Source organism: Hyperolius riggenbachi, chromosome 3 (genome assembly GCF_040937935.1).
Source record: "Hyperolius riggenbachi isolate aHypRig1 chromosome 3, aHypRig1.pri, whole genome shotgun sequence".
Classification (NCBI taxonomy): domain Eukaryota; kingdom Metazoa; phylum Chordata; class Amphibia; order Anura; family Hyperoliidae; genus Hyperolius; species Hyperolius riggenbachi.
The window spans coordinates 169,423,038-169,450,433 of record NC_090648.1 but is presented as its reverse complement, the minus strand read 5'-3'; the positions used below and the strand labels follow the sequence as shown (position 1 = coordinate 169,450,433).

Sequence of the window (27,396 nt, the reverse complement as noted above, 5' to 3'; positions counted from 1 at the left end):
TACTTAGACATTATTTGTACATCGTCATTTTCGAACACTTGGGTATTGATAGTATTCCTTCAAGTACCAACCACATAAAATTGAGTGTTTTTGACAGTATTAATTGTTCTTTAGCTGTTATTACAGATGCATGTTTTGTTTTTTTGTTAGTTACACTCTCTTGCTGACTGTTTTCTGCTTCTGTTCTTCATTGTCAGAGTGGGTTTTCTGCAGCTCCAGCAAGAGCAGTTTCCGCAGTGAAGAGTATGAATTTACCAGAACTACCACGCAACATAAACATTGGCGACCTCAACATCAAGGTTCCAAACCTCTCTCACTTGGTATGAGAGGAAAGCCTCGGGCGAGCTGTGGTCTATATCCAAACAGGTCTTCCTGGAAAACAAGTGTATATTTAGGCTAGTCTGCTGATCTTTTGTTTCTCTTTTGCATATTATTATACTGAAAATAAGGGATACCAAAAGTTCCTCAAGTTGTCATTTGCACATTTTTGATTGTCCTTTTGTGAGGTATGCAAAGCTTGTTAACTTTGTTTTCCGTGACTAAGAAACTGGGCAAGGTTGTTGGCTTTATTCTTATGAATATTAGCCTGGTCAGTAGGCATGCAAACACGGAGCAAGCCTGCTCAAAGAGAAAGCAAGCAGACACCTTCCCTTTCTTAGGCTAGAAGTGGGCTTTAAGGAGGAACTCTAACCCAAGATTGAATTTCATCCCAATTAGAAGCTGTCATAGATACAAAATTATTATAATTCCTTTGTTTAAATTTGAAGTAATCTTTTAAAAACAGAAATATGGAAGCCACCTTTTTGTTTTTAAAGCTTCAGGCTGCCAAACTATCTATGACTAAAGGCCGATGCACATTGTGCTCCGTGCCTTTAGCCCTCCTCCTTCTCCATAGCAACAGAATTCATCAGAAGGCTGTAGCCTCACAACACCTCTGTCCAGAACTGTTGCCTGAAAGTTTGACTTCTGATGCTTGCAGGCGGCAATCTCTTAAAAGTTGTCCCCTGATGTTATCAGTACTCGGGGGGCGGGGACTAAGGGCCTGTACACACTGCTGCGCTTGCGCTGCGTTTTTAAAAACGCATGCGTTTTTAAAATCGCAAGGTCTTTTGAAAAAGAATGAAAATCGTGATGACTTGTACACACTGGTGTGATGCATTTTTAGAAAAACGCAATCGCAGTGCCTGCTGCGCTTTTTTAAGCGCAGCGCATGAAAAACACATTAAAAACGCATGCGCTTGCGTTTTTGCCTGCGTTTTTCAGAAGTCAGTATCCCAGAAGACTCTGCAATCTCCTGATTCCTGTTGAAATGTAAACTAGAAAAAAAACAAAGGATTCTTTAGCCAATCAGCAATTACAAGAAAAACGCAAACGCACAAAAAACGCAGGCAAAAGCGCATGCGTTTTTAAAACTACATGCACTTTAAAAACGCATGCGCTTGCGATTTTGCTTGCGTTTTTCAGTGTGTACAGGCCCTAAGCCAATACTAGATATATAATGTGTGTGTATGTGCGTACTGTTTCTATGGGGAAGGGAGGAGAGCATGGCGCACAACAAAGCAGATTCCAGCAGTAGGGTAATAATGTGTTTGGCCATCACTGTTAAGAGATCTGACATTCTGGATCTTTAAATGAGCCTTGGTGACACCTGTAGACCTACTTGATTTGCAGCTGCGGTATCAAAGGCCGCCTCAGCCGAGTTTGATTTAGCATATGTACACACCTTAACACAGGCATACAGCTTTTGAAGCCTGAACTGCCATCCTGCCTTCTTTATTTCAAATCGGTAACTTACCACATGGCGAAGATAGGAGCAAGATGACCGTCCCTAAGCTTTCACTTTTAAACACAGTTCAGCAATGGCGCATTGGTAATCCCTGTCCTCATAGGTCCACATTATTAAACCGATGCACCTGATACCATGTTTGCCTTCCTTGATAAATCCAAGCACTTTGTTGTCTTTGCTACCTAACAAGTCCACCTAGAATGATTGTTACATGGAGGAAGTGCTAATGCCAGTGAATCTTCTACTTAGAAATGTAATGGAAACGTGATAAAGTCTGTGTGTGCACACAATATTTTGTTCTTCACTTGCACAATGAAGCTTATTTACTTAGAATTATTTACTTTTTTGCTCAGAGATTACGTTACAGAGCCATTAACACAATATTGTCAGGCGTGTTCTCTCCGCTATAAAACCACAGAGATGGATAAACCTTCATGGTTTAATGTTTGCGTAGCAAATGGATTGAAGAGTAAACACTTCTGAGTCTGATGTAAGCACTTTTGATTTTGTTGAACCGGTTAATCATTATGTCATAGCTTCATTTTAGGAGAAGTAACAGTTTGGTCAGAGATCTGGACAAATTTCTCCTTTATAATTAATCCTTTTAATCGCCAGCTTGTGATCTGCATTCGAATGAAACAAACGCCATTAGGCCTCTTTCAGACGGATGGCTGAATTACACACTTGCTGAGCAGTTCAGTCTTGCTTCTGCCGCCCACCAGTGCAATTTGGGTACAATTTAAATGCAGGCGAATTGCATCGGTTGTAAAACCACGCGTGTCAAGCATTAACATGCGGTAGTGTTATTTGTCTGCAGAAGACCGTGACATGTCGAGTCTTGAGTGCGGCTGTAGATACGCTCAGATCTTACCCTTTGGGGGGGATGCCTGTACAGAGCCGGTACTGGGTACTAACGAGCACCCCGGCCGGGACAGGAGAGCAGCTGACAGTCTGTGACTTCACTGTTTGTCAGCTGCCCGTGTGAAAGGGGCCTTAGTTAGATGAAAGGAGTTAGTTAATGGTTACATCTGTGCTGTCTTGAAAAAGGTCATTGAGAAATCTGCAGTGATGCATTTATTTGTACAGTTTTGTTTTTGTAAGTTTTCCGTGAGATTATTCTGTAAAGGATCTGTTTTTATTTATGTTCATGAAATGAATTTTCCCTCTGCTGTGGATGCTTGTAATTGTGTCTTTGCTAAACTGAGAACCGATGGAATGACTTTAGAGGGAACCAGATAAATTGCTCCATAATTCTTTTAAGGACACAGAAGGAGTTAAAAGAACTTCCTAACTGTTTTACATATTCCAATAAACATGCAGACACATTAAAATACAAGTAAGAAAAAAAAAGTTGCACACTATATGTAAAAGGTCCATTCAACCCCCCCTCCCCCTGAAGCAGGAATTTAGAAGAAAACAACCCTACTCTATCCATCACTCCTTGATGTGGCTGATCCAACTAAGGGAGAAAAAGAAAGATATACCTAACAATCAGGAGATACAACTAACCGGACAGACCAATATCACTCCAATTTTCCTTTTCTACTACCTCCAGTCGGCGAAGTCTACTTACACAGTGTTGGTCTCCCATTTTTGTAACCGTTCCACCCATATATCTCTATAGTCATGCACTTTTCTCACTTCCCCCATTCTTACTTCCTCACGTGTACCCAAGACTTCCCCCATATTACTGCACCACTCTTCTAAAGTTGGAGCCTGACTGCTTTTCCAATATCTTACTATTAAAACCTTACCTACCAATGTTCCTATCTCTTTTACAAGCTTTCCCACTTTGTCGTCTCCTTGGTCTGAGGTGCTGAAAATTACTCCCTCTGCTTTTAATTTTTCTCTTTTGATCTTTTTCTCCCATTCTCTCATCTCTGAATACTTCTCTACCCTCCACAAAAGATTCCATCTTTGCCCAGAATTTTTGAAATTCTAGGCAACTCCACCCCATACGTATATCCTCTCCCAAGCCGTTATTGCATTTTCCGCACCAGTCACTATAAGATATTGAAATTTTATGTGACCTTTTAGGTGTCACATACCACCTAGCCATCACTTTATATTGCACTAGCAATAGACTGGTGTCATGAATCGCACTGACTCTCTGCCGTATGTTAGACCATCTTTCTGCTAGATTTTCCCCCACGTCTCTCTCCCAGCCCTGGCAGAACGCTGGTGGTTTTGAACTATATAGATCAGCCAGAAAATCATAGTAAAAGGAGATTATACCGTTTGGACATCTCCTTGTATAAATTGCCTTCTCAAATATATTTAGTTTCTACTTTATTTTTTTGCCTGCCACTCCTAATTTATTAATATAACTACTTGCTTGAGTAGGCCACCAACGTCCTTCTCTTTCATATTTATTTAGGATACCATCAATTTTCAGCTCTTTATTCCCTAATAAGTCAAGTATTGTAATTTCTTTAGCAATATTATTTATTTTAAACCAGGTTAAATCGTTGGCAGGCGGAAATCACTTATTGTCTTTTAAGATTATTAGGGGGGGAAATACCTGTTTGTTGTTCACATTGCACTATAGTCTGCGAAAGTAGTTTCAAAGTTGGTTTTTAGTCGTTTTACCCTGCAGTTGAATATTATCTGGGATCCATGAAAAGATCATAGCAAAATTGACTTAATTCTGCTCAAGAGCAGCCCAGATCTGCCCTGGGTTTTCTGTGCCTTCTATACTCCTCCAAACTGTTACCCTTGCAAGATGTATACTTTTTATAATACCACATTAAGTTTGGTGCGGCCAAACCCCCAGTCTCCTTTTTCCTATATAATATATTATATTGTATCCTTCTTTTGTTATTTGCCCAAATAAAGTCTTGTAAAATTATATGCCAGGTTTTAAACCACACTCCCGGTAAGTTTATTGGCACACATTGCATCACAAACAAAATTCTAGGCAGTATCATCATTCTGATTATTGCAATTCATCCCAGCACATCAAAAAGCGGTCTATCCCAATTTTTCAATTTTTTTCTTTTTTAAATCCTCCATCAGTGGATTATAGTTAGCAGCATAGATATGATCTAATCTATTGCAGATTTTGATCCCCAAATATTTGATCTCATTACTCCATACATAGTTTATTTCCTTTTTAATACAATCCCTTATCGATAGTGAGCATCCCAGATCTAAGATATTAATCTTTCTTCCATTGATTTTAAAATTCGAACACTGTCCAAAATCCTCCAACACCTTCCTACAATTCTGCACAGATTCTAATGGATCGCTTAAGATCAATAATACATTGTCTGCATAGGCAAGAGCCTTGATATGCAAATGTCCCAATCTAAATCCCTTAATTGCCTCCTTCCTGAATTGTTAACAATAGTGCTTCCATTCAGAGGTTAAAGAGTAGTGGTGATAATGTACATCTTTGTTTTGCACTATTTTTGATTTTAAATCTTTTATCCGATGTTCCATTTATCATTACCTGAGCGGTTTGATTATCATATAGCTTTTGAATTCTTTTAATTAAAGCATCTCCTATTTCACATTTTCGTAGCATTTCAAATAAAGTTCTTTAAATTCTGTCAAATGCCTTCTCTGCCTCAAGTGTCACCAATATGACCTCTGTCTTGTCCTTTCTACCTTTCTCAATAATAATGATTGCAGTGTCGATATTATCCTTAAGTTGCTTATTTTTTCTAAAACAGCACCGTGAATTACTCAATAATTTGTTTTAGAGTGCGCTTCATGTGTGTATGCAGGGCCGGATTTACCATAAGGCACTGTAGGCAAGTGCCTGCAGGCGCCTGATGATGGAAAGGCGGCTCACTCCCCTCCTAGAGCGCCTCCCTCCCTCCTTCCCTATGCAGAGTTCTGACGAGAGTGTAAATGAGAGGTTACTCACTCTGCTCTCGTCATCCCACTGACGAGATCTCCCTTCAGTTAGGTGCACCTCTAGCTACTTTATACTGAGGGTACTGTTAGCTACTGAATACTTGGGGGCACTTCTAGCTACTTAATATTGAGGGTACTTCTGGCTACCTAATACTAAGGGGTACATGTAGCTGCCTATGATGGGCAAGGAAAGTAAGGGAGAAGTGACAGCTGGGACAGGCAGCACACTTGTAGTGGACATCTGTGCCTATAGGCTCCTGTGAGGTAAATCCGGGCCTGTGTGTATGTGTGAGAAATAGTAGGCCTTGGGTGCTTGATTTTTTAATGAGATTTAAATAAATGTTATACGGACTATGATGCAAACTTAGGCCCAAAGCCACAGGAGCATTGCAGTGAAGTGCATCTAATAGGCTGGGCAATAAATTAAGCCGTGGTCCAGAAAAAAAAAAAGTTGCATATTTTTGTCCATATATAATAAGCTGTTGTACTTACAGACAATCAGTAACCTGTGGATATTACATGCTTAAATGCTTAAATTGCATGCTTAAATTGTAATACAGTAGAATCCCTTTATAGTAAACTCCAAGGGACTGGGCAAAGTAGTTTACTATATCAGAAATTTTCGTACTCAAGCCAACTCAGCAAATTATAAGTCTTACCAGTTAATGCAGGTACAATACTTATAGTGTGCTGCACTGTCCACATTTCTGTGCAGCCTGGATGATACTGTAGTGTTGCAGCCATGCATAAACAAGTCACATATGACAAGCAATTCCTTCAGAAATCGGGCAGCAGCTTACACGGGAAGCATAGGTTTCACCGGCCGGTGCTTTTGAAGTAATCCATGCGGGCACAGAGTAGTTTGCAGATAGCGAGCAGGCTACAAGTGGCTGCCAGCCCAGCCAATGACTATGCCTCATGGGTCTCCGACTGACATATGATGCATGCGCCCGCCCACTTTCCGCTATAGCCGGATACATAGTACCGCAGGGGCCTAAAATCAATCAGGTTTACTATAATAGAAGTTCTATTATATCTGGTTTTACTATCCCAGACATTACTTCCATATACTTATAATGGTTCTTTTCTGGGACCTGGACATTTAGTTTACTATATCTGAAGTTTTTCTATATCAGAGTTTACTATGATGAGGTTATACTATATTCTAATAATCACCTTCAAACCACAGGAATAAAGTTATCGTGCAGTGTCGAGAAACAGTATTTTCTAAGTGTGTTTTATGCAGCATTGGCTCCTTCATTAGTAGTTATATATGCAATCATCATAAATCAAAAGCATAGACTCAAATCCCATAGGTACAGTTTTTTTGTTATCTGGACCTAAACTAACCAGGAGTTTCAACCAGCGTAAATTGCTGGCAGTACTCAAAGTAGAAAAGGCCAACTTCTTAGGCTGTTTGTGGGCTCCGCTGGGCTTAAATACGGGGTTCCATGGCTCCCCCAAGGTTAATATACTTTCATTTACTGTAATTGAATCCAGAATTCATGGTATATACATAGAGTAGGGTATAGTACTGTATTAGCTAGGCCTATTTTTAACAATGCATTTCAAGCAATTTGAATGCATACTTATCCGGTATCAGCCGTTCCCCGTCAGTGCCGAATAACTGAGACTCTACTGTATATCATTGAGAGTAGTTTGTAATCAGTTATACTAGAGCAGGGGTGCCCAATAGGTCGATCACGATCTACCGGTAGATCGCGACCGCCTGATGAGTAGATCGCGGCCTCTTGGCCGCGTCCTGTCAAAATCTGAAGCCGCGCAGCCGCGGCTGTCAGATTTTGCTGCCACTCTCATCAGGGAGAAGAGGGGAGAGGCGCGGCTAAAGGGGAGGCGCGGCTAGAGGGTAGAGGAGCCAATGAGGAGCCAGGTCTCCTCCCCTCCAGGCTGCTTGTGAGCCATGCGTCTCTTCCCCTCCAGGCTGCCTGCGTGCACAGCGTCTTCTCCCCCCTGGCTGCATGACGTGAGGTAGTGTAACATAGTCCACTGCAGGCAGAATCCCGGGATTTGGCTGGCACCCCATCAGGAGGAAACTGCATAGCCCCCCGAACTGCATTATTCTGCTCACTCTGTGCACATGTGTACTATTTCTGCAGACCAGGCTGTGCTGCTGACATGTGCGTCCCCTTTACCCTGCAGTGATCGGTGGCTCCTCTTCTTTCGGTAACTTCCCTGCTCAGTCAGCTGCTGTCACTCTCCAGCCTGCGTCTGTCTCTTCTCATATGACTCTGGCCGGGAGTTCTATGCAGCTCTCTCGCTGTCCACGCTGATCCTTCCTCTCACTGGGTACTTTATGGCTCATTACTCTTATCAGTACTTAACTTCTTTCTTTTGTATTGTCCTGAACTCTTGGGGGGGGGTCTTATCCTGCTCTTCTCTCTTTCTCTCTCTCTCTCTGTTTTGTTTTTTAAACATAGACTCTTTGTTTTCCCTTCCCTGGGACAATCCTTCCCCCTTTCTCTCATTTATCTTTGATTCCCCTTACATTCATTGATACACTTTTTTTGCTGAGCCTTCTGACCAATCCTTGTTCATTACCATAGTTCCCCTCTGTTTTGGAGGGACAGTCCCTCTTTGGGAGCCCTGTCCCTCTTTCCTCCTCATTTGTCCCACTTTCAGGACTTTGTCCCTCTTTCTATGTAAATATATACATTTCTCCACTACTGTGAAGAGGAGAAGGTTTTTGTAATGTATTCACCAGGCTTGATATGGGGGGGGGGTCTAGAATACTGTGACTGTCTATGCATGCTGGGGGGGTGGTAGATCTCGTGGCCGCAGCGGTTTTAAAAGTAGCTCGCGAGCCAAAAAAGTGTGGGCACCCCTGTACTAGAGCATCTCCAACCACAATGGCATATGCTGTAATTCAATAAACATTAAATTATTGCAATGTAGATATTAGGTACCTTATAGTAGGATGTTGCTTTCATCTATCGCCTACTGTGACGAAATGGGAAGTGAGAAGATCTCCGTGTAAACTTGGGGATAAGCTAGTCCCAAATATACTGACCTCCCCAACTTTTGCTAACAGCATTACTTGCTGATAAGCTGACACCCTATATGTCCTCCCCCAGCTACCCCCAGGTCCAGCATGTGTTGGAAGCATGTATGAGGTACAGAGTGTGCTTTGGAAGCGTGTCTGTAAGTTATTGATACCTCTGGGCTCTGGTAACAGTTTTTACATCCTCCCTCCAGCCTCTGTTTTTTTTTTTTGTGAGAGCTTCTGGACTTACTGTGACAGGACAATAATTAATGGTCCCAGAGGTCACAGGAGAAATCGGAAGATGCAAGGACAGCCGCCAATGACCGTAGAGGTAGCTATGACTTACCGGCATGCCACCGGCCTGCACCCCACGCACGCCTCCAATGCACGTTCTGTGTAGGGGTTGCAAAGGATTTTTTTGTACACACTATTCTGCGTTTGCAATTTTTGCAATTTTTTTTGTGAAAATTTTAATTTCATTTAATTTCAAATTAATGTTAACCACTTAATAGTATCATCCTGATTTTCCTCAGCACTCTGCCACAAATATATATTTTGTTTACTATTAACTTTTTTCTGTGTTTCTAAAAGAATTTGGGCGCAGTTGAATACATTTCCATATTCTTATGTTCACCCTAAAAAGTTTTCTCCTTGAATCTTTGTTCTCTTTTTTTCATTAGAATGTGGGATATATTTCATATTGAAAACTTTATACTAGTTTATATTTTAATTACTTATTTATCTGTATTTAATCATAATTGTTCTGTAAATTGCTCAGAAGCCACCATGAGCTACAACAAGGATACTGATTGTGCCGTGTGCTCTGTCATCTATTTATATAATAAATCCGTATTTTGCTGTTTGAATTATTGCTTGTCTTGTATTAATCTCTCTTCTGTTTCTCTTAAACAATACAATAATAAATCCAGATCAGGACAATGGCACAGCCCCATGACTGCAGCTAGCAGGACAAACCTACAGGAAGTCAAAGATGGTTATCCCACCCCTATTCTTTCCTGTTGTCCCAGCTCTCACGTTCTATGGAATGAAGTACCTCCCGCAGTGCTGATGTGATCTCTGCCTCCCATGGATACTCAGTATGGCTTCTGCCAGCATCACTGTGTAGAGAAAAAAAAGTATTTTTAGAATAAAAATGTTTTAGAATTTTCACACTAAATTCAGGGTTATATTTGTAGTGCTATTTGGTTAGGTGATTTTTAATTATAAAATGAGTTGCTTAGCTCAGTAGTAGTAAGCCTCTGGATAGGCGAAAGGCTTCTCCGATCCTCCTTCCGGCCACTGCTGCTGCCTGAGACCCTCTGAACATATCTGGCAAGAGCTTGTCAAATATGCTTTCAGAGTCGTGCTTCCGCTTATGTACAAGCGCATCGGTACTGGGCATGCCCTAGTACGATCCGCACTTGCCCAGTAGAGCTTAACTTTCCCCCCATGCACGAGTAGCTTCTTTGAACTAGGCAAGCGCAGACCATACTTGCGCATGTGCATTATGGACAGGAGATTGGCTACGAAGAAGAAGAGAGGATCCTGCACAACAGTGGTGGGCTCAAGAAGGATCTCGGAAACCTCTAGACCATCCAGAGGTTTCCCACTACTTGGGTAATTATCTAACTTTTAAACTTTCCTTCCTCATAGGTTTGCTTTAAATTGGGTTGAGATAAAATGTTTACTTGTATTCATGTTTATTTGTTCCAACCAGCAGCTGTGGAGTTCCAGCAGGAGCCAGAACATTATCAGCTTCAGATAGCTGTGGTTGGTATTGCGCACTCCCACACTGAGACATACCACACTGGCCATTTCTATCATTTGTTTTCTTTCATATTAACATGAAAATAAAAAATATATAAGCTTAAAGGATGGAAAGAAAATGTAAACAGATTTTTGCTGTAGAAAAATCCATATATTTACATAAATCTGTACATCAGTCCTGAAAGAGAGGGACGAAAGAGAAAAAAAAGCCAGAGAGATTTAGTTTTCAAAGAGGGACTGTCCCTCTGAGAAATGGACAATTGTGAGCGATGGTTAATACACCACCTTCAGCTGCTCATATAAAGGCCTAAAAATGAAATGGAGCCCTATGTTTCCATGTTCTCTGCATTTGTTACCCCTGATCTTTTTAAATATTGTATGGGTGGCTGTGGCTGCAGGCTATGAAAGTAGAAGCTAATGGTAAATGTAATCAAGACACACAAAAAATAAAGCTTGATGTAATATTAAATAAATATGTGCCTTGATTTTTTTCCAACTGCACATAGAGCTTGTCCAGGATCTGGTCCATATCTTGGCATGGCTCATTTTGAAAGCAAAAACAAAAAAACAAACACATATATCCAGGCACATCGCCTCATTTTGAAAGCATTCCATGAGAAAATGTAGAGGAGTCAATGAAGACAAAATACAGACCATGAAGTTCACCTCATACTAGTAACATGTGCTCCCATGATAAGTAAATGTATCTGGGTGTACCAAGTTCCCAGATACTACTGGCTTCCTGACAGAAATGTGTTGCTGAAAAGCACTCCAGGAAGCTCATTTGTTCACAAAGCAGCCACACTATTTCTTCACAATGTGGTTTCTCTGAAGATGTCAGAAATGCCTTGAAAGTAAAAGCTATAAGCAGCCATGCCAGAAGTTGCTGCTGGACTATTTTATCATTTCGGTGAAGCTCTTGCTGGTGACAGCTAAATATACACATATATACATGAATTTACACACCTCCCAGCTCTCTTTTGGAGGGAGAGTATGCCCTGTCCTTTTGGTATTGTGTAAAGTTTCTTGTAATGCATTTATCTGGTAAACGGTGCTATTATAAGCAGTAGCGTAGCTAAGGAGCTGTGGGCCCCGATGCAAGTTTTACATTGGGGCCCCCCAAGCACTCTACACATAACAATAGATACGGCGCACCAAAACCTACCAATGGCAACTACAGTGTCAGAGATGCAAGAAGGGGATGGGGAACAGTTTGTTAATGATTACTACTATTCAAAGTATCTACAGAAGTGATTATTATGAGCACATGACCAATAGAGAGCTTATATTGTAGTTGAGGGAGGGCCCCTCTGGCCCAAGGGCCCCAAGCAGTCGCAACCTCTGCAACTTCTATTGCTACGCCCCCTGATTATAAGGCCTAAAGGATACCCAAGGCTAATCCTATTTTAAAAACCGGGTAGCAGGCATGTATAGGCAACTATCCTCATTCCCACTGCTCCCCCCGTTCTTCTCCGTCCCACTCTCACTAGCTCACAAATGCCCCCCACTCCGTACTACACGATCTGTGCAGTACTGTGGTGGCACGCCTTTGATTGCACATCTGTGGTGGCACGCCTTTGATTGCACTCCTGTGGCTGGGATCGCTCTACACATGCACACTACGACATTACACATTCCATCGGGCCAGCGACCTGGCCGACCTGGAAGTAAGTACAGGGGGCATTTAGGAGCCAACAAAGGGGGATGGAGGTGAATGGAGTGGGGGGGAGGGGGGAGAGCGGAGGGCATGAGGACTGTTGCTTATACATGCCTGCTCCCCCCATTTTTAGAATAAGATTTGACTTGGGTATCCTTTAAAGCTGATTTGAAAAACGACTCTACACTGTGCCACACAATTGAAAGATTATGCGGGTGCATTTAGGCGGCCACTGAATTTAGTCTGGCAGGGCAATGCAAGGAGGAGCTAAAGTGCACAAGTTGGCGTTGGCAAGCAACACACGCACCCACACCGATAGCCTTATCGCCCCCTTGCATTAGTACAAAGAGGTGGAGACCCCACCAGCACCCACTGCAGCAGCAAACTCAGATCAACCCCCTCAAACAGCGGGGTAAACGTAAGTATTGGTGGGACATGGTTGATCTGAAAACAGAGCTAAAGATAAGTATATTGCATTTTCTGCCGAGAGAAGACAAAGCAATAAAACTGACCGACTAACTCGACTCGTAACCTATCTACTCTTAACTTAAAACAAATGTTCGGTTTCTGCTTCAAGACATGAAAGGTATTTCTGAAACATGGTTGAGGAAATTACTTAACTTTTTTTGGATATCACTTATTTTGATTTATGGGATCTCACACTTGGTATGTTAGTGATTATGGTTAGTGATTATTGAGACAGGCTAAAGGTGTGCTTGGGGATCATGTGTTATCCGCAGTGCTTGTTTCCACCTAATCAAGAAAGATTGAAGATGAGCCCTTCCTGTCATTATTAATGCCATAAATAGGCGTGTTAGTGATAGAAGTGTAACTTTTACCTATTGCGCAATTCTAAGAAATGTTCAGTACATGTCCCAGGGAGAGCTTCACACATCACGTAGCAAAACCAGTGTACTGGCAGGGATTTATGTTACAGATCTGCTGTTTTATCTTTTATTTTCCTTTGTGTTTGCCACATGCTGATACATAAGTACTATGGTGCGCAAAGTGTTTTACTTTGCCTGAAGACCTTTTTTACAGAGGCATTTCTTCCAGCATTTTTGCATTTTCTTCTTTTGGCTACCACTGAATGTTAAGAATTGTTATTAGTTGTACATACCTCAGCAATCTGAGTCACAACAGCCAGCAGGAGCCAATGGACTTTTGTGGTGTTCATTTAAAACAAGGTTTTCAGAGTTGTAAAGGCTTGTGAACGTACCTGCAGATCCATTGTAGTATACGGGAGCTGGGGTGCCCTGACTCAGAAAGAAAACATCATTTTCCATTAAAGAGCAACTGATTTGTGGACAGATTTGTAGGCCAGACACAGTATTTTGAATCTGATTCTGGGCTGGATAGGAAACCAGTGGAGGGATTCACAGAGAAGAGCCACCATAGTGGAGTGATGGGAGGAGTGGATAATTCTGGCTGCCGCGTTCATGATGGACTGTAGCGGAGCAATTCGGGTCATAGGGAGAACAGACGGAAGGGCATTGCAGTAGTCAAGGCAGGAAATTATGAGGGCATGGATGAGGAGTTTGGTGGTGACAAAGGTTAGGAAAGGGTGGATCTTGCAGATGTTGCGGAGGTGGAAGTTGCAGGACTTTTTGAGGTTTTGGATGTGGGGGGGTTGAAGGAGAGCGCCATTTGTAGTAGCCCCCTCCTTTTCCCTCTGCCGACCCCACTTCCATTAACATTCATATATTGGAGCCCACTTTAATTATATACAAATCCCTTCTACTGCATCTCCCTATTTCTATCTGTTACACTTTATTTACAACCTCTGTATTTCATTTGCAGAAATCCCCCTTTGGTCAATGCAAATTCTCCCAAAGCATTCTGGGAGACCAGGAACTGGCTTCAGAACTTTCAGTAAACAAATATTCTGCAGAACTGCTCCTTACAGGACTAAAAATGTCACCACCTGTCCTAAAATTCAGAATGTCAGTCAGGGAGAAGGAAGATTCTCCAATGGGCAAACACTGACTAAATAATTTAAAAATTAATATTGTAAAAAAAAAAAGTAAGTAACTTTATTCATTACGTTATTTTCACAACAGTTACTCTATAAGGAGAACAATCATTTTCTATGCCTAATGTTGCAATATGGTTTCTATTTTAGGTAAATTACTTTGAATCTTATGTTGCAAAATGTTATGACCCTACAGGCAGTCGCACTCATTGCATCTTTCACCTCAACGTTGCAAACATATGACCACATTCTTACAACATACTGGTTTAGTAACAAAAAAACACTTTCCAATGAACAAGTCAGAAGTCAGACTAATTTCCTGGTTGTTGAATAGATAAACTACAGAGTTTGGGGCATTTGCAAAATCCATTTATTGGATCATGTTAGTCTGCTAGTTGGAAAAAAAAATCAGATTATGTATACTCTGATTTTACAACAATCTTTTAAAAGGTACGTCGCGTTCTCGCATCGGCCGGCTCCAGCGACGCACCAGCGGTCTTCGAGAGCCGGTGTAGATGGGTGCCTGACTCCTCACATGTGCCTGGCATCTCTCTGGGCCCTGCAGGCTCACGCAGACTGAATACCTCTCTTGTTGCAAGGCGATGGGGATGCTCGGTGTGCGCTCTCCAGTGGTAGTCAAGAAGTGATGGACCGGTATAGTCATACATTCTATTTGGAGCTGCAGCAAACAATCAGTGGACACTGAGGTAAGCAATTAGCTTGGGATTATGCCTCTGTGTCTATTTCCTAAGATAAATCTTCCTGGGGAACACACTAGGCTGGTTGCACACACGGTGCAGTGCGATTTGTGAGAGGCAGGTGAGCCTACTGCAGTGCACTACACCATTGCATGCAGATTTGTCCCTGCAGCAGATAGCACCATCAGGGGAATCTGCAAGTCCCAGCCCTTTGAACGTGTATGCAAGTGACATCAGACATCACTTGCGTTTAACCCTAAATCACGTGCACACTAAAAGATAGGAAGTGCATTACTCGACTTTACTGCTATGCACATGTGCGGCGCACAGCTAACGCAACAATCTATATAGATTGTTGTAGTGCCATTGACTCCAATGCAATTGTGTGCCGTGCGATACCACGCTGCAGAGTCTGTGTTGATCAAAGCACTTGTGAGAGGCATATGGAGGATGCCATATTTGTTTCCTTTTAAATAATTCCATTTGCCTGGCATCCTGCTGATCTTTCATGCATCAGTGGTCTCTGAATCACCCCTGAAACAAGCATGTGGCTAATCCAATAAGGGCTCATTCACACTTGAAATTGCAAAATGGTTTTTCGCGAGTGATTGTACCGTGATTAGCGCAGTAAAATCACTGCTCGCACTTCCGCGATTCCGAGCGATCGGGGTCAGCACTTTATAAGCACTGTACCTCGATCGCTCCAGATTCGCTGCAAAACGCTGCATGTAACGTGTTTTGCCATTGCCGGCGATCGCAAAACGCCCGCAATCAGCATCAAGCACGGCAGTGAGATCTCTGATATAGGGTAAAATAGCACTAGTGCTTTAAAAAGCGATAGTGCTTTGGCGATTAGCGGAAATTGCCCGCTGTTTTTGTTTTGTGTTTTGTTTTCAATATTTCTTATTAACGTTTTAACAATAACAGCATTTGAAATATACCAGTGGGTACCATACGATAATCAAGGTGTGAGTGAACAATCGGTGGACAACATGGGTGCACCCTTATAATATGTTGTCCACTGATCCCCTCCTTGTTGTTTTATATATTTTGTTGAGATACATTTGCAAAGGAGGACTATTTATGTTTACTAATTGTGCTGCCAGCTTCTTTAGTTTTTTTTAAGGGCTGGCTCGGGTAACCAGACCCTCTTTTTTATGTGTTATTGAAGCCAGAGAATGTAGAAGTCTAACCACCACTATATGCCAGCTGTATTAACTGTATAAACAGGAACAACTGTCCTGTGTTTTGTTCTGTCTTGTATTTATAGACATGGTATTTGAAGGCTCTGGTCCCAGCAGCAATGCGAAGGGGAAGTGATGGTGGATAGTGACACTCTACCTTTTTGTCACCAGTCACCACTTTATTATTATTATTTAGTATTTATATAGCGCTGACATATTACGCAGCGCTGTACAATGTGTATATATATATATATATATATATATATATATATCTTGTCACTAACTTTCCCTCAAAGGAGCTCACAATCTAATCCCTACCATTGTCATATGTCTATATTATGTAGTGTAAGTACTATAGTCTAGGGCCAATTTTTTTTTGTTTTTTGTTAGGGGGAGCCAATTAACTTATCCGTATGTTTTTGGAATGTGGGAGGAAACCGGAGTGCCCGGAGGAAACCCACGCAGACACGGAGAGAACATACAAACTCTTTGCAGATAGTGCCCTGGCTGGGATTCGAACCAGGGACCCAGCGCTGCAAGGCGAGAGTGCTAACCACTACGCCACCGTGCTGCCCTACTACTACTACTACTGAGTTAGGCTAAAGATTACGTCCTGAATGACATAATCTCTGTCTGGAATTTGAACATATTTAGCTTTTTGTCTGTGATTATTAGATCAGATATCATCAGCAACAAAAAGTTCACTACTGATCACGTCACTTCTATGTTTTTTTTTTTTATTACTTTTTGCCACCATCAGAACAGCACTTAATATTTTCACACTTTAGTTAATTTTTAAAGTGAAGTCTCACAAGAGTGTTTTTCCTGTATTTGTGGCAATTCCTCCAAGTCAAATTGTGTTAAAAGGGCATAATCACTATGCATCACCAAGACTGCCAGGCCCAGGGATGCATGCATCTGTACAGCCTCAGCTCTGTGATGTCGCCTGAGAGACCTGATTCGATCTCTGACCAGCGACATGCCTTTATACTTGTGATTTAAAGCTTTAAAGAGGAACTCCAGTTAAAATAATGTACTGTAATAACAAAAAGTGCTTAATTTTTACAATAATTAAGTATAAATGATTTAGTCAGTGTTTGCTCATTGTAAGATCTTTCCTCTCCCGATTTACATTCTGACATTTATCACATGGTGACATTTTTACTGCTGGCAGGTGATGTCTGTGGAAAGAGATTATGCATTTTTGGCAGTTGGAAACAGCTGTTATTTCCCACAATGCAACAAGGCTCCCACAGTGTGATGTCAGTACCTAGGTGCTGACATCACTCTGTTTGAGGGGTTTCACCTCAATGTCAGCCACAAAGAGCCCTTTTATGATCTGTTCAAGAAAAGGTAAAGATTTCTCATGGGAAAGAGGGTATCAGCTACTGATTGGGATGAACTTCAATTCTTGGCTATGGTTTCTCTTTAATCTCCAAGAAAATGTTATGCTCTTGAGGGTAGGTTCACAGAACTGTCAAACACCAGCATTTCCCCATTGTTTCTGTCACCAGGACAAAGCTAGGTAAAAGTAATAAAGGTTTATGACCACGTTCACAACAAGGCTTGAGTTTGCCGATGAATTGGCATCACCTCTGATGGTCGCTGCATTATGCATACAGCATCTTTCAGCCATTTTCTGGGTGTCTTCTTGGACAGCACGGTAATTTCCTCTTCTGGTGCAAAAACAAGAGTAATTTGATGTTGAACTTGAATGTGCAGTAAACGTTGATATGGTTGTTCATGTTTTTTTTCCAATGCTAGAGTGAATATAGCCAAATGCTTTGAATTCAGCCTCACTTGGATTCCCTATTATCATCTATCTACTCATTTGTATCTTATTCATCATCTCAAGATATCCCTGGATCAACATCACTGTGCATTGCCTGGTAATTATAGCCATGGATGTCTTTCAATGCAAGGAAAGCATCTAAGACCATTTAAATGCAGATATAGATTTTGCCATAACTACTTCCTGTGGCAATGCATTCCACATCTTAATCACTGTTACTGTAAAGAACCCTTTCCTAAATAAATGGCTGAAACGTTTTTCCTCCATGCGCAGATCATGTCCTCTAGTCCTTTGTGAAGGCATAGTGACAAAAAGCTCATCCGCTAAGCTTGTATATTGCCCTCTGATGTATTTATACATGTTAATTAGATCCCCTCTAAGGCATCATTTCTCTAAACTAAAGTGAGACCTTCCATCCCTCGTATCAATTTTGTTGCTCATCTCTGCACCCGCTCTAAAACTGCAATATCCTTCCTGTAATGTGGTGCCCAGAACTGAATTCCATATTCCAGATGTGACCTTACTAGAGAGTTAAACAGGGGCAATATTATGCTAGCATCTCGAGTTTTTATTTCCCTTTTAATGCATCCCAAATTTTTTTAGCTTTAGCTGCAGCAGCTTGGCATTAGATACGATTATTTAACTTGTTGTTGATGAGTACTCCTAAGTCCTTCTCCAAGTTTGATGTCCCCATCTGTATCCTGTTTATTTTGTATGGTGTTAGACCATTGGTACGACCAAAATGCATGACTTTACATTTTTCAACATTGAATTTCATCTGCCATGTATGTGCCCATATACCCATCCTATTTAAATCCTGTTGCAATATGTCACTATCTTCCTGAGAGTTAATGATTCTGCACAATTTTGTATCATCTGCAAAAATAGCAACATTGCTTTTTACTGCATCTACTAGGTCATTAATAAATAAATTGAAGAGCACTGGACCCAGTACAGACCCCTGTGGGACCCCACTGCTAACAGTCTCCCATTTTGAATAAGATCCATTGACCACAACTCTTTGTTTTCTGTCCATTAGCCAGTTCCCTATCCATGCACACAGACTCTTCCCCAGTCCTTGCATCCTCAACTTTTGCACCAGACTTTTGTGGGGAACAGTTTCGAAGGCCTTTGCAAAGTCCAAGTATATCACATCTACAGCATTCCCAATATCCACATTAGCGTTCACTACCTCATAAAAGCTGAGCATGTTAGTCAAACAGGACCTGTCTTTAGTAAACCCATGCTGATGCTGAATAATAAGACTATTTTCTACTATGAAGTCTTGTATAGTATCTCTTAGTAACCCCTCAGTTTGCACACAACTGATGTTAAGCTTACAGGTCTATAATTTCCCGGTTCTGATTTTTTTGCCCTTCTTAAATAATGGGAAAACGAGGGCTGTACACTAATCTACCGGAACTCTGCCAGTTGAAAGAGAGTCACAAAAGATAAGATAAAGGGGTTTATCGACAACGGAACCTTGATCATCCACCATTGAGTTCCCACCCTCAACCTTTAGGAGTCCAATACAGTCAGAGTTGATGTACTTGTAAAACGTCTTTGAGTTACGTCTTTGAGAATCTTTGCCAGCCTAATTTATTTTGTACAACTTTTATTGCACTCCTTATAATTGCTTAATGCAGCCTCGATCCCCTCCTGTTTTAGGACCTTATAGGCATTCTTTTTCCTCTTCATTTTATCTCTAACCTTTCTATTCATCCATAGAGGCCTTTTTTATTCCTAGACGTTTTGTTTCCATATAGGATATATTTACTACAATATTGATTGAAAATAATAATTTTAAAAGCTTGCCATTTTTCTTCAGTGTCTCTCCCTTGTAGTCCATTATCCCAGTCCACCAAACTTAGTGCCTGCCTGAGTTGATTGTACTTTGCTTTTCTAAAATTCATAGTTTTAGTTGTCCTGCTGACACGCGGTCCATCAGTCACTAGATCAAACGTTATCATGTTGTGATCACTATTTCCCAAATGTTCTTGAACCTGCACATTTGATACATTTTCTGGTCTATTTGAAATGATCAAATCCAGTCTACTGTATAAATACAGCAAATAATAATATATATATATATATAGCGCTCTGATGAATTTATACATGTTAATTATGTTTCCTCTTAGACCTCTTTTTTCCAAGCTAAATAATGCCCAGTTTGTCCAATTTTTTTGCTAAGTGAGACCTTCCATCCATAGTGTGGTGCGCAAGATTGTATCCCATACTCCAGATTTGGTCTCACAATTGAGTTGTACACCATGATTTTATGCATCCCAGATCCCAGCAGATGCTGCTGCTTGGCATTGAATATGGTTGTTTAATTTGTTATCAACTAGTATTCCCAAGTCCTTCTCCAAGTCTGATGTTCCCAGCTTATGTAATTTCCATCATGCAAATTAAAAATTTGACTACTCCATAAACTCCCACTTGGTGGGCAGCAGACCCTAAAACCGCATCCATGTAATATTCTAGCAATGGTCATATTTGTCTTGCAATGTTAAAGAGACTTTGTAACAAAAATTTCAGCCTTAGTTCTTCTATCCTATAAGTTCCTTTGCCTGTTCTAATGTGCTCTGGCTTACTGCATCCTTTTCTAATTGCACAGTGGCTGTGTTATCTCTGTTATATGATCTAATCTATTTTCTTCTGTCGGCTCTGTCGGGCTAGGCTGGAATGTGTGGAATGTGCAGGGCTGCTTGTGATTGGATAGAAGCGATACACACCCTCTGCAGGCCCCCTGCACACTCTGTATGACTCACACACTCTGTTTATGTGAGCCTATCACAAGCTGGTTAGTTTGTTTGTAAACACTGCCTAAAACTGTTAATTACAAGCCAGGATTGCAGCAGAGAGTGGCAGAAACAGCACAGAGGGGCCCAGGAGAACATAATGAATAGAATGATATGCTTTTTGCTGTAAAAATTTTAGAGTACAGATTCTCTTTAACTCTGCGAGTATAGGGCTCCGTTCCCTTACCATTATCAACCAACATTCCTAGTAAATTTTGGACAGTACCTAGGGCAAGGCTGTTAAAATATGGGCAGTGTTGTGACAATCCAGCACTACGGATTGACAATGTAATGTGACAATCCCTCACCAATCCTGTATTACTAGGCCACAGTTGCTATGCAGGTCTCATGCACTAGAGACTTGTGGAGGCAAATCCACGGTGTGCACAGTAAACGGTTAAGATTGGTTGATGGTGCCCATACATGTACAATCTCGATTGTATGTCCAATCGGTAAAATTATAGTATCAATTTCATGCTAGAAATCGGGTAATTTCACTGCTACCACTATTTTGTTTTGCAGGAAAGAGACTCCGGCTAGCTCTTCCTAGAAGGAAGAAAACGGTTGTTTGCAAAACTAACTAGCAAAACGACAATTTATAAGAACATAATAAAATAAGGCAGTGGTATGACTCTTTGAAGGGCAGGTTCTTTGTAGAAACAATCAGATTATCAGAACAGGGTCAAGACTGAACAATAAAATTGTTAGTTTTATTCTAAAACTATACACACAAATATATTTTACAACCAACAGATAAATATACCTGTCAGTCATAACAGATTGAGTTGATAGAAAAAGGGTAGAGATGAAAAAGAAATAGAATGTCTTATAATACAGTTCAAAATACTGTTATTGGTAGTCCGTGCAGCAATCGAAAGTCTTTGGAGAAAAGTCCAAGATGGCGATTGCCATGCGGCCAGAGGCCTTTGTGAGAAGGGAAGCGCCAAGATGGCCGCTTGCCAGAGTCCAGCTCGCTTGTCGGGATGGTATTCAACACAGATGAAATGTATTGGATGCCGGGGCTCACCGTGTCATTGGCCTCAATTCACTAAGCTTTATCAAACACTTTATCGAACGTTTGATCATTTACCTCATGAGTAAAATCTAATTTTGAATTCACTAAGGTGTTATGGATTTATTGAGCATTTTACCGATAAAACATTCAAATAACATTTACATGTTATTTTGAAACTGGACTGACTTATGTGAGTTGCAACAACCTTGGGGGCACTTATCCCAATACACACTGTATGTATGGTGATGACACATTAGATTTTAACAGTATTGTCATTCAGTTTGTAACTAAAAGTGTATATTATGTATATTCCTCTTCATTCGTATGTGATCTTTCCTAAATGTTATGTTTTGTTGAAGTTAGCCATTGATAATGGTTTTCTTGGTGTCCAAAGGAGCATGTGATGGTTGTAGTCACCTGGCACATCCATGACTTTCTAGCCAATGCTTGATTGATTGCCATTGCCGCCTCCTGGAAGAAGTGTCAGTTATGAGCTCTCAGGCTTAACCATGTGTATAATGTTACAGATATGGCCCATATGCAAATAACTTTTTCTCCTGAGTTTTCTACTAGGAGATAATTTTCATATTCTGTTTAACCTCCCTGGAGGTAAGCCCGACACTGTGTTGGGCTAGCTGCCGCAGGGGATCGCATGGCCCCGGGAGGATTTTTTTAAAATAAAAGTTGTTCTATTGTCTTCAGCAGTGGTGCTCAGCAAGATTTCGGATATCCGAGTTACCCAGATAATCCAAACTTTTTCAGCTAACCGACCGGATTCGGGATACCTGGACCCAAATCCGGATAGCAATCCGCGGATAGTTGTCAGGCAATCCGGATATCCGCAGATATCCGACTATTGAGATACTGTAACTAAGAAGATGACGTCCATGACGTCATTGAACCAATCAGAGGGCTCCCAGCAGAAGCCCTAGCAACCAATCACAGAAGGGAACCCTGGCCAGGCCCCCCTGCATAATAAGGAGGGGTGCCATGATGAGAAATATCAACCTTCCTTGTCACTGCTCACTGAGAGACATGCTCCAGTGCTGCTGGCCAAGCAAGTGCTGTATACAGTGATAAACCTAAAGCTGTTCAGTGATTAACACCTTCACTATCACTACACTATTGTTATATTGTTTATTAGGTAGCTAGTGGCACGTGACAAGTGTCAAGGGCCAAGTGCCACGTCCCGCATGCTCCTGGCAGACGTTAAACCTGCCGCTGCTGCATTGCCCTGCTCCTGCTGCCTTTGCTGCTCCCACCGCCAGGGTGGCACAGGCCACTGCTGCTGTGCTGATACCACCTATATTTAACCCAAAACACAATTGCTGCATAATTTTTTGGAGGTGTCTGGGCTGATAACTGTGCTGTCCCAGATGCGCGGTTGGACTTTGGACACAATGTGGGCTGCACGACCGCTGTCTGGAACCTAGTCCTGATGTTAATTGACAGCCATCTGGGTATCCGGATCCGAATTCAATCCGGATTTTGAAAAGGGGTATCCGAGCAGCACTGGTCTTCAGCTAGCATTTCGCTAGCTAATTATGTCCCCCAAGTGCCTCTGGTCCCCACTGATCGCCCCCAATCACTGCCGGTATACGTACCGCCCCAGGGATCCCAATCAGCTCCAGGTTTCGCTATGGGGAGGATCGGGACTGCGCATGATGTCACGACGTTGATGACGTCATGTCCGATCGTCGCCATGGCGACAGTGAAGCTGGATCGTGAAGCTGCGGGTCTCGCGGGATCGCGGAGGGGTAAATATTATCGGGGGGTTTAGTTGGTTGCCGGGGGGCTTGGGGGACATAATTATCTAGCGAAGTGCTAGCTTAGGCATAAAGGGAAACGTTTATTTTAAAAATCCTCCCGCGGACGCAGCCTCTAAAACTGCCTACCACCAGGGAGGTTAAAATAACTTTTAAAGGACTTATGAGGCCAACGGAGTAAAAAAAGTTAATTACTTGCATGGACGTTTCAGGCACAGAGGACGCCATCCGCGCCCTCCGTGCCGCTCCGCCGGGTCCCCCCGCTCATTATCCCCCCGGGCCGGCTCCCGACCCCACGGCCTGGGTTTGGCTCTCCTGCCTCTTCAAAAATGGCCGCTTCCTCTGGCCGCGGCTGCGCAGTCCGCCTGGCCGCGAGTGCGGCTGCGCAGCCCTAGGGCCAACCCCTCCGATCCACACTATGTAGCGGAGCGGCACGGAGGGCGCGGACGGCATCCTCCGTGCCTTAAACGACCATGCAAGTAATTAACTTTTTGTAAGTCCTTTAAGCAATTTATAATTGGAAAAGTACCCAAAAGGTGGTTAAAAAAAGTACTATCAAAATTATTTTGAGTATTTTCATGCTTGCCGATGATTTTATGAACATTTTATGACACGGCGTGAAAATATCACATAGGACAAAACTAAGGAGAAAACGTGAATTGCATGCGCGCCACATTCTCTACCCCAAAATTAGAATCCTTGGAAGGAGCCAAGCTATGGCAGCCTTCAGCAGTGAACGCTGGATGGGGAATCTTCCTGGACCTGCTCACAGCTGTGATTTGAAGATGATTTCTACTATGGGTTATTGACCTTTGTTCCTTTGTACTTTGCCCTTGTGTCATATGCATCGGACAAGGCATAAAGCCTTTATTGCCCATAGAACTATGTACTTTGGCTTCATTATATACAAACTTTCAATGTTTTGCATTTATCTTTGTTTAATATCACTATGTCAGCAAGTACTGTATATCTCCTCTCTTTGTCCTTTAATCCCATATTTACTCTCCTTATCTATATTTTCATATCGAAGGTCTAAATTCACTATATGAGAAATGAAACTCAAGGCAGGTATTGATATCTGTACATAATATTGGGTATACAGGAGCAGAACGGTCATGTTTTGCCTAGTAAAATGAGTTATTTCCATAATAGTAAGCAATTCTGTGCCTTCAAATCCACTAGGATCATTTTCTGTTTTGTTAACCTTAACTGATGATCCCAACAAATACTGTGATTATATCTAGACAATGTTACCTGGTCTGCAATTCCTCAACTCACCTAAATTAAGTGTCTGGCTTATGAAACATGTTCTGGATTTTCCACCTCCAACCAGCAGATGTCCTTCCACAGCCTGGAGCGCTACCTTCAGCAGGCACACCTGTCAGGTTGGACTTCCATGCAACAATAACTTTTAATAAAAGTGCAACTACACTAGTGCGATACAGGTAACAACAGGCAAGGCAGATATATATACATATACAGTGGCTTGCAAAAGTATTTGGCCCCCTTAAAGTTTTCCACATTTTGTCACATTACTGCCACAAACATGAATCAATTTTACTGGAATTCCACGTGAAAGACCAATACAAAGTTCTGTACACGTGAGAAGTGGAACAAAAATCATACATGATTCCAAACATTTTTTACAAATCAATAACTGCAAAGTGGGGTGTGCGTAATTATTCAGCCCCACTTGGTCTGAGTGCAGTCAGTTGCCAATAGACATTGCCTGATGAGTGCTAATGACTAAATAGAGTGCACATGTGTGTAATCTAATGTCAGTACAAATACTGGTGCTCTGTGATGGCCTCAGAGGATGTCTAAGAGAATATTGGGAGGAACAACACCATGGAGTCCAAAGAACACACCAGACAGGTCAGGGATAAAGTTATTGACACATTTAAAACAGGCTTAGGCTACAAAAAGATTTCCAAAGCCTTGAACATCCCACGGAGCACTGTTCAAGCGATCATTCAGAAATGGAAGGAGTATGGCACAACTATAAACCTACCAAGACAAGGCCGTCCACCTAAACTCACAGGCTGAACAAGGAGAGCGCTGATCAGAAATGCAGTCAAGAGGCCCATGGTGACTCTGGACGAGCTGCAGAGATCTACAGCTCAGGTGGGGGAATCTGTCCATAGGACAACTATTAGTCGTACACTGCACAAAGTGGGCCTTTATGGAAGAGTGGCAAGAAGAAAGCCATTGTTAACAGAAAAGCATAAGAAGTCCCATTTGCTGTTTGCCACAAGCCGTGTGGGGGAAACAGCAACCATGTGGAAGAAGGTGCTCTGGTCAGATGAGACCAAACTGGAACTTTTTGGCCAAAATGCAAAATGCTATGTGTGGTGGAAAACTAACACTGCACATTACTCTGAACACACCATTCATACTGTCAAATATGGTGGTGGCAGCATCATGCTCGGGGGTGCATTTCTTCAGCAGGGATAGGGAAGCTGGTCAGAGTTGATGGGAAGATGGATGGAGCCAAATACAGGGCAATCTTGGAAGAAAACCTCTTGGAGTCTGCAAAAGACTTGAGACTGGGGCGGAGGTTCACCTTCCAGCAGGACAACGACCCTAAACATAAAGCCAGGGCAACAATGGAATGGTTTAAAACAAAACATATCCATGTGTTAGAATGGCCCAGTCAAAGTCCAGATCTAAATCCAATCGAGAATCTGTGGTAACATCTGAAAACTGCTGTTTACAAATGCTGTCCATCTAATCTGACTGAGCTGGAGCTGTTTTGCAAAGAAGAATGGGCAAGGATTTCAGTCTCTAGATGTACAAAGCTGGTAGAGACATACCCTAAAAGACTGGCAGCTGTAATTGTAGAAAAAGGTGGTTCTACAAAGTGTTGACTCAGGGGGCTGAATAATTACGCACACCCCACTTTGCAGTTATTTATTTGTAAAAAAATGTTTGGAATCATGTATTATTTTCGTTCCACTTCTCACGTGTACACCACTTTGTGTTGGTCTTTCACGTGGAATTCCAATAAAATTGATTCATGTTTGTGGCAGTAATATGACAAAATGTGGAAAACTTTAAGGGAGCTGAATACTTTTGCAAGCCACTGTATATGTATATATATCTGCCTTGCCTGTTGTTACCTGTATCGCACTAGTGTAGTTGCACTTTTATTAATAGACAATTTCCCCAGGTCTGAGTGTTTGCAGGAATGTGTAAGGTATACCCATTCCTCCTTGAGAGGGGAGGGCGATACAATATATGGGAATCAGAGTCCTCTTATTAAATGGGACCCTTAGATTCTACCATAAGGGCCTGTTTCCACTAGAGCGAATCTGCATGCGTTTCCTGCATGAAGATTGCCATAGACAATACAAGTGGTACCATTTATTGGCTAACTTAGAGATGGATAAACAGTGAGCTTTCGACTTATAAAAAGCCTTCGTCGGACTGGTTCCTGACCAAAACTGAAAAACACAGCTTGTATACACTGACATACAGAGGAGAAACATTCTTTAGCAAACATAAATGTAATTAGATGCCTTAACCTCCCTGGCGGTTTGTTAAAATCCGCCAGCGGGCAGCAAATACCTTTTTTTTTTTTTTTTTTTTTTTTTTTTCATGTAGCGAGACAATGTCTCGCTACATGATAGCCGCTGCTGAGCGGCATCCCCCCAGCCCCTCCGATCGCCGCCGGCGAACGGTGATCAAGAGATCCCGTTCAAAGAACGGGATCTCTTGGAGGGCTTCCCCCGTCGCCATGGCGACGGGGCGGGATGACGTCAACGACGTCATCGACGTCGTGACGTCAAAGGGGAATCTGATTCCACCCCACGGCGCTGCCTGGCACTGATTGGCCAGGCAGCGCACGGGGTCTGGGGGGGGGGGGGGGGGGGCGGCTGCGGCGACGGGTATAGCGGCGGATCGGCGGGCAGCGGCGGCGATCGGAGGTTACACGCAGCTAGCAAAGTGCTAGCTGCGTGTAACAAAAAAAAATATGCAAATCGGCCCAGCGGGGCCTGAGCGGTGCCTCCCGGCGGCATAGCCCGAGCTCAGCTCGGGCTTACCGCCAGGGAGGTTAACTGTAACTGAGGAGGCTTTCAGTAACAGTTAAGGCATC

General features: G+C 42.2%; 1 protein-coding gene and 1 long non-coding RNA gene across 8 annotated transcripts in view; one reads left to right on the top strand and one right to left on the bottom strand.

Moving 5' to 3' along the window:
• The window catches only part of AP3S2 (adaptor related protein complex 3 subunit sigma 2), a 107,063-nt gene extending 97,238 nt beyond the window's left edge, over positions 1-9,825 (top strand). The window contains exons 6-8 of one of the 5 annotated variants that reach the window (XR_011030266.1): positions 198-320; positions 2,140-2,276; positions 9,578-9,825. Coding sequence is in view for 3 of the 5 variants with exons in the window: in XM_068275242.1 (XP_068131343.1) it covers positions 198-320; positions 2,140-2,196 (180 nt within the window). In the remaining 2 variants the exon portion in view is untranslated. Of the gene's footprint in view, positions 1-197; positions 396-2,139; positions 9,515-9,577 lie in introns of those variants that run through there. The other 4 variants (XR_011030267.1, XM_068275243.1, XM_068275244.1 and 1 more) reach the window with 4 other exon arrangements.
• Positions 86-27,396, bottom strand: part of LOC137563144 (uncharacterized) — a 31,636-nt gene continuing 4,325 nt past the window's right edge. The window contains exons 2-3 of one of the 3 annotated variants that reach the window (XR_011030268.1): positions 9,653-9,766; positions 86-372 (exon numbers count right to left, since the gene is read on the bottom strand). This is a non-coding gene — a long non-coding RNA (uncharacterized lncRNA). The remainder of the gene's footprint in view (positions 373-9,652; positions 9,767-27,396) is intronic. The other 2 variants (XR_011030270.1, XR_011030269.1) reach the window with 2 other exon arrangements.